Source organism: Nymphaea colorata, chromosome 14 (assembly GCF_008831285.2).
Source record: "Nymphaea colorata isolate Beijing-Zhang1983 chromosome 14, ASM883128v2, whole genome shotgun sequence".
NCBI classification, from domain to species: domain Eukaryota; kingdom Viridiplantae; phylum Streptophyta; class Magnoliopsida; order Nymphaeales; family Nymphaeaceae; genus Nymphaea; species Nymphaea colorata.
In genome coordinates this window covers 2,593,160-2,606,215 of record NC_045151.1, presented here as the reverse complement: position 1 = coordinate 2,606,215, position 13,056 = coordinate 2,593,160, and the positions used below count along the sequence as shown (strand labels likewise).

Here is a 13,056-nt window from a genome sequence, read left to right as displayed (position 1 = left end):
GGCCTTTTGAAAAATAATAAATATTCAGAGTAAATACTGAATAGATGAGCAAAAAGCATTCACTTAAGTACAAAAATTCAATCAACCATGTTATTGATGTGTCCCAACTCCCATCCTACTGCAAATAACCCAGTCAATGCGTGAGTTGGTCCATTTTGTTCTAACTTGTTTACTAGTATATGGTTTCTGAAAGCATCCAGCTATTTCGACATCAAACCATCAACAAGCAAACTGCAATCCCAATTACATGGCAACAATAACAGTTTGTTACTATCCCATGCATTTATCCCAAAGATTGAGGTAGGTTTGTGAAATACTGTAACACAATGTTTCATGAACTTGCCTCAATCCTTGAGGTAGATTCATGAAATAGTAACAAGTGGTTCCTACTACCAAACAGCCCCTAAGGGCCCAGTTGGAACTTCCCTAATCCTTATTTTGGGTGTATATATGATTGAAAGTTTAGCCATGCTAGAATACAAGGGTCTTGGAATTACGCCTGTGACCAAATGATGTGTCAACAATTTGTTCTTATATTTATATATAAATAACACATTTATCGGGCACATACAGTCCTCCTTAATGTTTTGGTTATCATGCTCAAGGAAACCAACTTTGCAAAACTGACGCTTAAGATGAAAATCCATATCTGCCTAGTGCATATTCTATAAAACAAGCCACACCTACTCTAAGGGGGCATGATAGAGGAACTTAAGCAGCAAAATGCCATCAGAACAACCTCATAGTACTTGGCCTTCTTAAGCTTCCTGACTCGTAATTTGACATCTCAAGGGGATCCATGTGCTTCCTGCCATCATGTTTGCCTTTTGTTAAGCTAAGATAAATTTTGTCTTCATGGAAGAGAGACGGCTCAACATTTAGACAGGTGGGCCACGTTCAAAACCTCCAACAGTCCAACATAAATACTTCTGGATGCCTACTACTCCATGGTTCACGGGACCAGCTGAAGATGGCATTTTTATTCTCTATTTGTTCTGTCATTTTAAATGACACCAAAGAGGGAAAAAACTAATGACATGTTTCACCATAGTGTTCCTAGACAGCAGTGGATGTCAAGTTTTACTTACTGAATTCTACGTTAAATCATCATTCCATGATTAACAGAAACAGCCTTCTCTAGTGAAAGTCTAGCTCTCTAATTGGGAGGTCTTGCTTCCTGCAGCCAAAAATAATTTCAGTTGCTCTATAGAGTTCATTTCAGATCAAACATTGAGGCTACACATTTCTACCCAGTTAACAATGAAAATTCAAGGCATTGAGCAGCTCCAGTATCCTAGTCCTTTAATAAGTGCTAAAGTGGCTAGGGATTGTAGGAATAAAAGTGTTTCAATGCTTAAAAGGTGCATTTATGTCTACAAACACCGCCTCCTAGGTTTTAAGACAGCAAAAGCTTATGTAACATCAAAGGACAAAATAGAGATCCCTTCTTCTGATCTTCTTAAGACAGTGAAGTTTATCTGTCCAACTCCATTAGTGTTCATGGAGAAGGGAGCTTTTTTAGCAGATCCTCCATCTTGGTCCATTCCAAAACCCATCCTATCCATGACTTTATCCAGGACAAACAAGTCCACTACATTGAAACCTATGTCCATTATTCTTTAGGAAGAAGCTTTGAGAATGATGGAGTTTATCACTTTTTTTTTTCATAACATGATCTCACTTAATCAAGGAGTTTGCATCAGGTATACAAAATCATATAATCGTGTTTATCCCTGGCACTGACGTTTTTGCTTAATGCCATTCAAAATTTCCAACATAATTTTAGATTTCAGTTACAAATTTGATAGGATTCCTTGATGAAGGCAATTGATCCCACCTCACATGTTGCCCACGACAGTTTGATAGAAATAGAATGCTGGCAAGGGCCAATAGTGATTTACCTCATCTTCCATAGTTTCCTGTTTTAAGTTCATGTTTTCTCAGGGTTCAGGATGAGAAATTGCAGGTTATGAAGAAGCCCCTTGATTCAGATGAAGTATTGAACATTCTCAAGGTGAAGGTTTGGGAAGTGGAGTAGATGATCTTATCCTTCATTATATTTCAGAAAAGAAAAACAATAGTTCAACAAAACAACTCACACAAGCTAAATTTGAGATAGGGACCGCCTTTGAGCTCCAATTCGAGCTAATCTTGTCATAGATGTTCAAGCTCAAACTAAGTTTGGTTTGCTTGAACCAACTAGAGATGAAATCAGCCTAGCTCAAGTTTATGGGCTCATTGGACGTCCTATGTATGGAATGAAGTAATTTGAAGGGGAAAACAACCTCAGCATATATGAAAATAAAGTACTGCAGAGAGGGAAATGGTAGAATAAGATAGGGAGAGAAAAACCTTACAAAAATAAATTGGATACATGCACTACCTGATATGTAGAAGCATGTGATAAGAATAATTGAAAGGTCTAAGTTACAGGTTTGTGGGTTTGTCGTTATTTATTATCCTTGATAATGAGATTGCATGAGCAAGGATAGAAATTTCAAAGTACAAAAGTCAAACTTGCACTGTTGTACATTAGAAGAAAGAGAGACACAGAGAGATTTATGGAAATAAAAAATAAGCTACTCTAAGCAACAGCCAGCAGACTCCCTGAATACAAGATGGGCATAACTATTCTGCTTATTAGAATATATATATATATATATATATATATATATATATATATATATATATAGATGCACATTGACTAAAATACACGAGGTTTTTCTTATCCTATTTGAGAAAATAGGACATATTTTGAATGCACTAGATGAAGAAAAGGAGTATATATATATATATATATATATATATATATAGATGCACATTGACTAAAATACACGAGGTTTTTCTTATCCTATTTGAGAAAATAGGACATATTTTGAATGCAGTAGATGAAGAAAAGGAGTCATCAGCATTACATAAAAGAAAGAATTAATTGGCAAGTAACTCAGAAGAATTAATTGGCAAGTAACTCAGAGAAGGGTACAATATCAGAAATTGGCAGTCATTCTGTAACCTGTATTTCCATTTCTTCACGAAAAAATATCCCAAGTCCTACTGTAGACAATGTCCATGACTCCAGTGTAATTGTAAATGCTCCTAGCTAAATCCACTTCAGCCTTCATACATTTCATTGCACATAATAAGCAGGCAGATCAGACAACCTGTTACTTCACTTAAATAACAATCTGAGTACTTTTAAATCCACCACAAACTTGGTGGTGTTAGTCAAATCTCCAAAGACGAGGCTTTTTTTTCACATGATTTACTTGCTGACCTGGTAGATGCCGATCATGGTTCCTATTCTGTAGAAAACCTGAAGCACCCGTCTACTGCCCAACAGGAAAGTTTTCTCACTACTTTCCCTAATTATAGGGATAACATATACCACTACAATCCTGAAACTAGTTTCAAGGATGTATTTATAAGGGTATAAGTGTAACTCAATATCATTTTGTGTTACTCAGTGAACCATGATAGCATCTTACACCCAAAAGAAGAAAGCGCCAGAACTTCCCCTTTTCGTTTAAAGTTGCACCGACCCTTTCTGAGGCTGAACACTGAATGTGCTAGAAGAGGTACTCTTACACATGAAGGGAAAAAGAAAATTGAGTTGATTCATTGCAAAAGTTAGCGTATTGGTCCTTTTTTTTTCTTTGAGCAAGATTTTTAAAAATCATACAGTTTTTCAAGGATGTCATTACAGATCCATTTAATCCTGGCAGCAGTTTGAAGTTTTAAATATTCAATTGTTTCTGATAAATACAGAGATTAGTCTTAGGACATACTATTATTTGCAGCTTGAGCATTCAAATATTATATGGAATTCGCATTCATATGATTGTGCAATTATAGTAGTTAACATCATACTTTATGCAATTTTCTTTTTCACTTTTGTCTCAACTTTTATGATATTTTGGACCTAAATTTTTTTTTTTAGAAAATTTACAATTTTTTATTATGTTACATTATACTTATATTATGTTCGTTATTTTGGAAACAAAAGTCATGATACACATTTTATAGCATTGGTGCCAGGCTATCTAAAACAATGTTAACGGAAGGGGCCAATTTTCATTCTGTTCACTTCAATATGTATCGGTAAGTCATACAACCAAATGGAGAAAGACAACATGGAATGCAAACTGAACTTGCTTAAGAAAACAGGTACCCAACATGGAAAGTGTAACAAGTCAAGTAAAGATGGCCACAAGTAGAATCCCAATATAGAATGTGCCAGACCAGCCTAACAACATAAGCACCAAAATGCAAGGATAACTGTTCAAAAGAGGACTAAGAAAACCAGCAGAAGTTATGTAAAAAAATCGCCCAATAACATAAGTACCAAAACCAAAAAGGATAAAGTATAAACTATTCAATTAAAGATGGGATATGAAGTTCTGAACAAATCAATGTAATTTGGGGATTGATTATGGATGTAACCAAAGTAAGCTACCAAAAACATATCAAGTTCAAGAAAAACAGCATGATGCTTTATTTAAAAGTTGCTATAAGAATGTTAGATTACAATCACCTATGTACACATCCCCTTGTTGCATATCCACAAAATTTATGACATAATGGACGAATTCATATCTTAGAACATTTGTATTAATCTTTGACCACATCAATATTGCAGGTAACACTTCTCTTAGAGCACCTTTAAGGCACATGACAATATCAGCAAGATTAAGTTAAAGGCCACATGACAAAAACAGCAAGATCAAAATTCATCATCTGCAACAAGCAAAAGTAAGCTGATGGCCTTCTTGATCCAAAGTTTGTTTGACTGCCAAATAGAAATTCAACCATGATGACGTTTCAAAGGGATAGTTTGGAAAATTCACACAGCCACTAAAAAATGTTGGCTTTGGACTTGCTGAGCAGCTAGCAGCGACCATATCAAGAGCTGAAACAGGGGACAACGTTTTCGGGAAATTGAGAGCCAAATTATCAACTGTGTGTTCATAAATTTTCCCCTTCCGATCCAGTTTGTACTTTGAAGTCCCCTGGAACTGCCCTTTTGACTCCCAAGGCACTCGGGGAATGCCATGGAGAGTCCAGCGGATAAGTATTACATTCTCCGAAAGCTGCCAAATCTTACATATCTCTAGCCAAATCTCCTTAAAAAGTAGCCGTCCGTGGAAACGCAGTGCTGAGAAAATGAGTTTGTAATTCTCGATTCCATTAAATCTATTCAACGGGTCAATAAACGTTATATCTTCCCTGAAACAAAGAGACAAAGAAAGGCTGAGCTAAAACCATGATTATCTAACTTATCTCAACGCTTGAACCTGAGACTGTTACCTTCTTTAGAAGGGATAAAACAGTAATTTAATCAAATCCACGTCCTTAAAAAGCACAGGCGACTATCAAGTGGAAAGGTGGCTAACCACTATCAATTTTTCTGTACAAAGAACTAAAACAGAATAACTCAAAAAAACCATCACCTATTTTTCTGCCGAATTGATAAAACAAAGTTTTAGCTCAAAGACCATGAGTTTGCAACTGACTAAATCACACGGAAGGGATCTACAAGCTGGATATTCTTGAAAGGAAAAAAGCAGGCATGCGTGTACGGAGTTGCAAACCACGTGAGTTGCTGGATAACATGGTAAGAGAGATAACAGCTATTTGTTATCACAAAAGAACAAAAAAGAACAAGACAGAGAAAGTGAACCGAAACATGAATTTGAAAATAAACCAACTTAGAAGGGGACACAGCCAAAGGGATCAAAACCACAGGAAGAGGAACAGCAGGTCACCTGTATATTTCGTAATTGAGATCTTTAGTGAACATGAGAGGCAAGTCTTCCCTGAGAGTTCTAACAGCAGAGCCCAGATTGACGTAGAAATCGTTATGTTCTTTGTCGTCAACCTCCTCCTGGACTGCAGTCCCCAACTTAGTGATAAGGAAGGAGGAGACCACTGAGGAGAGGGAGGGCGAGCTCAGAAGTGGAGATGGGTATGGAGTGTTCCTCGGAAGGCCATGATGGGGAGTCGACTGTGCCCATTTCCCCCTATTGGTCGCTCGTGGGGAGGGCAGGCCAGAGCAGAAATACAGGTGACAAGATAGGAGATGAGCCATGACCATCGACACCATCCTCTCACTTCATCTCTGCTCACCTCAACTCCGCGAGAGAGAAAGAGGGAGAGAGACGTCTCGCTTCGTGCGGGAGGAGGAATGAGAGGCTACCATGAAGACGAATGGTGTTCAGTGCTCCCACGTCCACCAAATTTCTTTTTTTCCAAAAAATGGGGCGGCAACCTTTTCTCCCTCACTCTTTTTTTCAGAAATTTACCAACTTTTCATGAATAAGAACTACCTCCTCATATTCCAGAAATTGTGCCTCCCGGCCTAAATTTTTTTGTTACAGTTTAGATTTTCCAGCGTTTTAATTGTATTGGACGAGAGTATGAGTAGAGTTTTCATCTGCGTCTAAGTTCGTCCGGAGGAAACAAGCGATTGCCTGTTCGGGGGCCCTGTCTGTAACTACCACGTGTAAAAGTAAAAAGGAAATCCGCAATATATGAACGTTTCTCCAGGCCGATTCAGTGCAGTCCCGTTCAATTGCGCAAGTGCCGTGTGGCGTCTTTCACAGCCTACCGTGTGGTGTCTTTCACAGCCTATCTCACAGTCGTAGTTTATAAGGTTACATTTTTTCATTTGGTTGAGACTGGGCATCTGTTCAAGGATCTTAGACATTTTTCTTGAGCAGATCAAGTACCCAACAGAGATTCGGTATTTGACCCCACTCGAGCCCGAAAATTGAGTGCGGGCTTGGGTTGGCTTGACTCGAATCAATTTTGCTCGATAACTTAATTTTAATATTATTTTTATTAATATATATAATATTATAATTGTTATATTTATATATTATCTTACATTAAATATATATTTTTTAGTTTTAATGGAGCCGAACTGGACTCGAGTTTTAGGTAGTGGAGTTGAGCTTGGGCTAAGCCGAACTCTTTATCGAGTTGGGTCAAACCTTACTTTTGCTTTTTGTGGGTGAAAATGAACAGCATTTCATCCTACCATCCAACACATCATTTCTATGTGGTGTAGAGCTTGCTTTTGGTGCTCAGAGTGTCACCTCCCCAACACTTCAAATTGCACATCACTAGCACTCGTTTTTGCAGCATAAAGAGTTATAAAGAGTTGATGTTTTTTTATATTCAAAATGAAAACCAACTGAGCCACCTTGTCTGTTGAACCAATTCCTTCAAACATCTCCATTCTACTTTTAAATTCATGATTTTTACATATAACATTTAATATCCATAAGATCCTCAATCTTTTTACCAATTCCTTCAAACATCTCCATTCTACTTTTAAATTCATGATTTTTACATATAACATTTAATATCCATAAGATCCTCAATCTTTTTAATTGTATGATCTTACAATCCACACTTTTTAATACGACCTCAAAATGAGATCCAAGTGGTGGAGCCACATGGTGTGAGGTCTGGGCAGTATCCTCAATCTATTTGATTGTATGATCTTACGATCCTCACTTTTTAATACAACCTCAAATATGAGATCCAAGCAGTGGTGGAGCCACATGGTGACTGGTCTGGGCAATATTCTTAATCTGTTTAATTGTATGATCTTACAATCCACACTTTTTAGTACAGCCTCAAATATGAAGATATGAAGAGCCACATGGTGATTGGTGTGAACAATTGCTTACATTAGTCTATTAAAATTTTTTTATTTTTAAATAGGCATTTTTAAACCGTTATCCTTTTATATATATATATATATATATATATATAGGCGCCCCACGATGAGTATTTTTAAAATGGTGCCCTTCCAAACTGAATCCAAGGCTATTGAACACTACAGCTCTTCCAAATTGAATCCAAGGCTATTGAACACTACATTGATAAACATCAATCAATAAGGCATTAATGTCCTCCAACTTCTATGTCGAGTAAAACCCTTCGCAAGCCCCTTCGCTATGAGTAAAACCTCCGCGAAACTGTCGAGTCCAGCTAATCCCTTACCAGACCGTTGAATTTCCATCCTCTGTGAACTATCACAGTCAAAACTCAAGTTTTCACGGCCAAAGTTGACTGTCAGTGTGGACTACCTCGAACAAGAGTCCCCATTCAGGCTTTCATTGTGGTGTGTTACTATTCTGGTTCATTTTCAATTTCCTGTGATCTATTCATATTCGTGTATTTTGGGTGTTTCTGTCAAAGCACGTAAATTTCTGATAAATTGCTGGACGAACATCATTAGGTTTAGCATGTGATTGATCATGAATGCGTCACAGTGAATCATTAACATTGTATTGTAATCACTCAAAGAACCATTTCAATATTAATAACGAAAACCAACATATACTTAAGTTGCCACTAGTACTTGTAATGCTTATTAGTTAAATCGCCAAAAGTAAATCCTTAGTATCAAATCACCAGCAACATGTATAATAACATTGTTTTGAGAGGGTGTTGATGCCAGTAATGATCTAAAGTTGCTAATAATATGATAATTTATCATGACTGCAGTCAAGACTACCCGAACTATGCAACGATCTTCTTTGAGGAACGGCATGTAAATTAATAGATCAAAAACATAATACATTAAAATATTTTTTATATACATATTATCAGACCGAATAGGGCACAGCCTGACTCAGCAAGGACCAACATCATTGTTTATATCTAGAGCCCAGCCCGGCCAGACGCCCACCTTTAGTCTTACAATAATTAGGTGTCAAAGAGTGCTAAATGAGGCACAACAACAAAACTGAAATCAATAATATATGATAATAAATATAGTGATTTAAATACATAACTTACAATGTCTAATGCTGGTTCCTGTCCATTGTAGAGTGCTTCATATGCTTGATATATATTCCACAATTGTCGCCGTTCATGCATTTATGCTCGAAAAGCTGTAACATACAGAACTTTGCCGCAGTAATATAGTTAAGTTCTTGCATCACTGAATATAATAGGCGACCTGAAACACAAGGGCTTCTTGAAGCCGGTGGTTGGCTCCAAAGAAGGGAACCGGTCAGAGGGAAGCACAATGCCCAGATGCAGGACATTAACAGCTCAAAACAAGTGCAGGAAGCATAACACAGATTGATCCAGAGTTTACTCAAACCGAATGCAGCAACTATGGGTGCATATGGAAGCCACTGCCACAGTAAAAACTCAGACCAGACATCTTCCAGAAAGCTTCACGCTGATTCTGCTAGCATTGCCACAGTCTAGATCCTATCTCCGGAGCCTGACCTCCATGATCAGCGATGATGATCTCCCCAAGACTGTCTCAGTCCAGCACTCAAGAGAAACATTAAAGAATCCTCCAATTTCAAGGAACATGATAAACTGCATTGCCTTCATCTTTCATATGATGTCCATAAGAACTAAGAAATAACATCTACCCTTTATTTTGTTTCAGAATAAAGAATTTTGAGTATTTGGCGGGTGGCGTAGTCTGTTTCTCGGTGTTATGCATCTCTGGTACTTAAATAATGAACTGATCTTATGTCTTCTGCACAGAAAAACCTGGTCTTTTATTGTCAACAATATTATGAGAGAACACAGAGAGATCATGCTTACAATCTTTTCTTTTGTAATATAGTTTTAATCGAGGCAAACTGCTTCTAAGTGCCAATAACAGAAGGGATGATCAAACGACAATGCAGATCTCAAGTTGATGGCTGGTTTTCTGTAACAGATCCAGTTGTACAGTTCTAAGTTCTAACCATCGTATGACCAGAGAAACATACTTGGCGTAAGGAGAAGAGTCAGTATTTGATTTCCATCATGCAGCCAAAGAAAAAGGAAAGAAATTCCGAATATCAACAGAAAAGAAGCAGCATTTTTTGTATCCCTCTTTCCACAATTAAGTGAAGTGGGTGTACTCCTATATGCAAAACCACAAACTCTTATGCGTCATAGGCAGTATTTATCTGTTTTCATCTGTATGTTTGATGCAAAAACGAAATTTTCCGAGTTATTCTAAGAAAAAGAGGGTGAATTATGAGAGCTGTAATTTACCAGTGGGTGAAATTTATTTTCCAATTTCAGGAACTGAGAAAACTGACGCCCAACCAGCTCTCCACTTCTACAGTTAATGGTTTACACACAAACCTTCCCACATTGTACTTGAGACCTTTGGGTATATTTATCTTCACTTCTAGCACCAATGAGATTTCCTATCAGTGCAGATACTATTCCAATTTAATGCTCTTTTCTTTTTCCGTTTCTTTTTTTTCTTTTGGTGAATGAAGAAGTGAAAACCATGAAAACAGAAAAAAAAAACTTGTTCTTACAATTTCAAGATGCACCTGCACATGATACCAACTTTTTGGCTTTTTTTTTCTGAAGCATGTAACAGCTTGATTGAAGGTGCAGACAAAGCAGAAAGATGGCTTGTTCACAAAGTTTCCATAACTGCAAGATTAACTGGATTCTCTTGCAAGAGCTTTACCAAACCACAGATCACCCATTACGTAGCAGCCGAATGAGGGAAATCGATCTGCAGCCTGCTTAGCTACCGTACCACATCTAATGTGCATCTTTGAACATCTAAAATTCGCTTTCTAGGTTTCGAAAATTACAGCATCAGGACGATAAAGATCAAAGGAAAAATCACACGCATTAATTTTTATGTGGATACAGAGTGGTGATGCGGAAACAGAAAAGAAAAACATATACTAGAAAATCTTTCACCCTCAATTCCAAGAAAAACATGGTAGCGGAGGGAGCATCCTTTTGGCAGTCTATGGCGCTCTCTCCTGCACAATGTCCGAATCTATGAGGTGGCGGAGAGAGGAGCTCGGACGTCGTCGTCGGGATCATAATTGGGATTGAGGTTCCGATCTATTGCCTCCCTCCCCTTCTCGAGACAGGGCTTGCAGGCGAGCTCGATTGCGATCCAGCCCAGAACAACGGCCGCGATGGCGATGATGGCACTCGTGACTGCGGCCATTTTTCTCCCTCCTCTCTCTCTCGCACCCTTTCGGGCTCTCTCTCTCTTTGAAGAGTTAAGCCGTAAATGCAAAGAGAGTAGATGGGGAGTGAATGCACATAGAACAGATAAAAGGAGGGAGGAATTGGAAGAATTGTTAGGAAAAAGGTTGCAGAAGAATTAATATGGGTTTTCAAAGGCTTGGATAGTGAATAAAAACGAGAGGTTGAAGTGGTGTTGAAGACTTAGTAACATCAAATAGTAATATCAAACACTTCTTCAAATAGTAATGTAGCAATGTCAAATATTATCACCTCTTAAGTCAAATTGGATTCAGAGTTCTTACTTTAGTTGTATGGATCTTAGTGATGAAATATGAAATAATAAGTAATCTAACAAATTAATAGATAATATAATATATATTATTAATTATGTATAATAATTTATTGCTTTATTTGATTATATCGTTAACCATTTCTTCATTTTTTGTTAAGAAGAGCTCACGATGAATTCCCTAATTTCAACTGCTTTCGTTATTGCTGTTGGATTGACCGTAGGACTTGCTTTTATTGGACCAGAGTCAATCAAGGTCTTGTTGCAGGCTAAGCATAAAAGTTATCTCTAGACAACCAAAAGCAGAGAGTCAAATCCAAGGTACATTACTCCTTAGTTTGGCTTTTATGAAAGTTTTAACAATTTACGGGCTGGTTATGACATTAGCACTTTTATTTGTTAATCCCTGCAACTCGTTCAATCTTGTTTGAAACACGTTGATCCTACGCCTCAAATTCAGGCCTTAGGCCAACCGCTAGGGTCTGACTATATGTGTGTGTGTGTGTGTGAGACTCTAGTTAGATGGTTTGGGTGACTCTAACTATCCAAAGTCGCCCAGCCATCGAACCAAGGCCATCCATCTAAAGTAGATGGATGGTTGAGAGAAAAACAAGAAAAAAAATGTGTGAACTAATAGTACATAACAAAATATCTATCACATTTTCTCCTCGCTTTTCTCTTACCTATCCATCATGAGACTCTGAAAAGCCAGAGTCACCATTCAATTTTCATATATTATATATGAGTGAATGAATAATGATTCAGACTATCCAAAGTCACCTAGCCAATGAACCAAGGCTGTCCATCTGAAGTAGATGGATAGTTGAGAGAAAAAAGTGTGAACTCATACTATAAAACAAAAATGTTCATCACTTTTTCTCCATGGCTTTCTCTTAACCATTCATTTTGTTGGATTAGACATTCTTAGTTAGATGGTTGGGTGACTCCGAAAAGCTAGAATCACGAGCACAAGCTACAAGCTGACCCAAGAACAACTTCGTATTGAGTCGGCCGACACAAAGCCCAACCTTACCTCTCTAGCTGTTGCTTGCTCAGCCTTGAACTTGAACTCATGCTTGTGTGTTGGGGGAATTCATGAGATATCGCTCCTAGGTTACCCATGAATAAAAAAGTCAATACTCATGTTTTTACATAAATGCATTTGAACAAGCTATAATGCTTGCTTCATACTTTTAACTTAATTACTTTAATATCTATTTATACATTGTTTTATTTTCTGCTTATATGGAAAATAATCAATTTCATTGAAATATTGATATACATGGATAAAGAAGATAGTTTGAGAAAAGACCACACAGCCCCAAGCTAGTTCATCGTACTATTTGATGAATGAAAAGAACATATACATAAAGAATGGACTTGAAAGTAGACTTATACATGAAAATGTTTTGGTAAACTATATGAATGACACACCTAAAAGTAACACTGTTTCAAGTGATAAAAAGGTGAAGATCTTATTTTTTTTCCATTGTGAGTATAATATAGGTGTTGACACTAGAAATGTTGTTGACTTGTATATTCTGACAATATCATCGTAGTTAAATAATAGGGCCAACACATACAAATTTTACAATGTTTATATTCTATAATATGATTTCAGTGTTGCAATACATTTTTGTGATAAAAATGTGCGTTGTCCTTATCAAAAAAGGCAAATACTTGTTTGTTTCAAGCAAGGTTAGAGAAAACCAAATGAAAATTCAACATTTTCCAAGCCATAATCAACATTTAGTTGTTGAACAAAAATAATCATAGAATTCCTTCTA

At 37.1% G+C, this 13,056-nt stretch overlaps 2 protein-coding genes across 2 annotated transcripts; both read right to left on the bottom strand.

Moving 5' to 3' along the window:
• Positions 1-4,463: 4,463 nt before the first annotated feature.
• LOC116267709 (uncharacterized) lies at positions 4,464-6,344 on the bottom strand. The gene is made up of 2 exons (XM_031649577.2): positions 5,763-6,344; positions 4,464-5,223 (listed from the first exon to the last, which is right to left on the bottom strand). The coding sequence occupies exons 1-2, from the start codon at positions 6,098-6,100 to the stop codon at positions 4,731-4,733; spliced, it is 831 nt and encodes a 276-aa protein (XP_031505437.1). The 5' UTR covers positions 6,101-6,344; the 3' UTR covers positions 4,464-4,730.
• Positions 6,345-10,605: 4,261 nt separating this feature from the next.
• LOC116267710 (uncharacterized) lies at positions 10,606-11,085 on the bottom strand. Its single transcript, XM_031649579.2, has one exon. It carries the CDS (start codon positions 10,955-10,957, stop codon positions 10,781-10,783), a length of 177 nt encoding a protein of 58 aa, XP_031505439.1. The 5' UTR covers positions 10,958-11,085; the 3' UTR covers positions 10,606-10,780.
• Positions 11,086-13,056: the final 1,971 nt, after the last annotated feature.

Coding starts and splice junctions, on each gene's coding strand:
- LOC116267709 (XM_031649577.2), bottom strand. CDS start 6,100: ATGGTGTCGATGGTCATGGCTCATCTCCTATCTTGTCACCTGTATTTC. Junction 5,224..5,762: donor CTCAATTACGAAATATACAG/GTGACCTGCTGT, acceptor TCTTTGTTTCAG/GGAAGATATAACGTTTATTG.
- LOC116267710 (XM_031649579.2), bottom strand. CDS start 10,957: ATGGCCGCAGTCACGAGTGCCATCATCGCCATCGCGGCCGTTGTTCTG.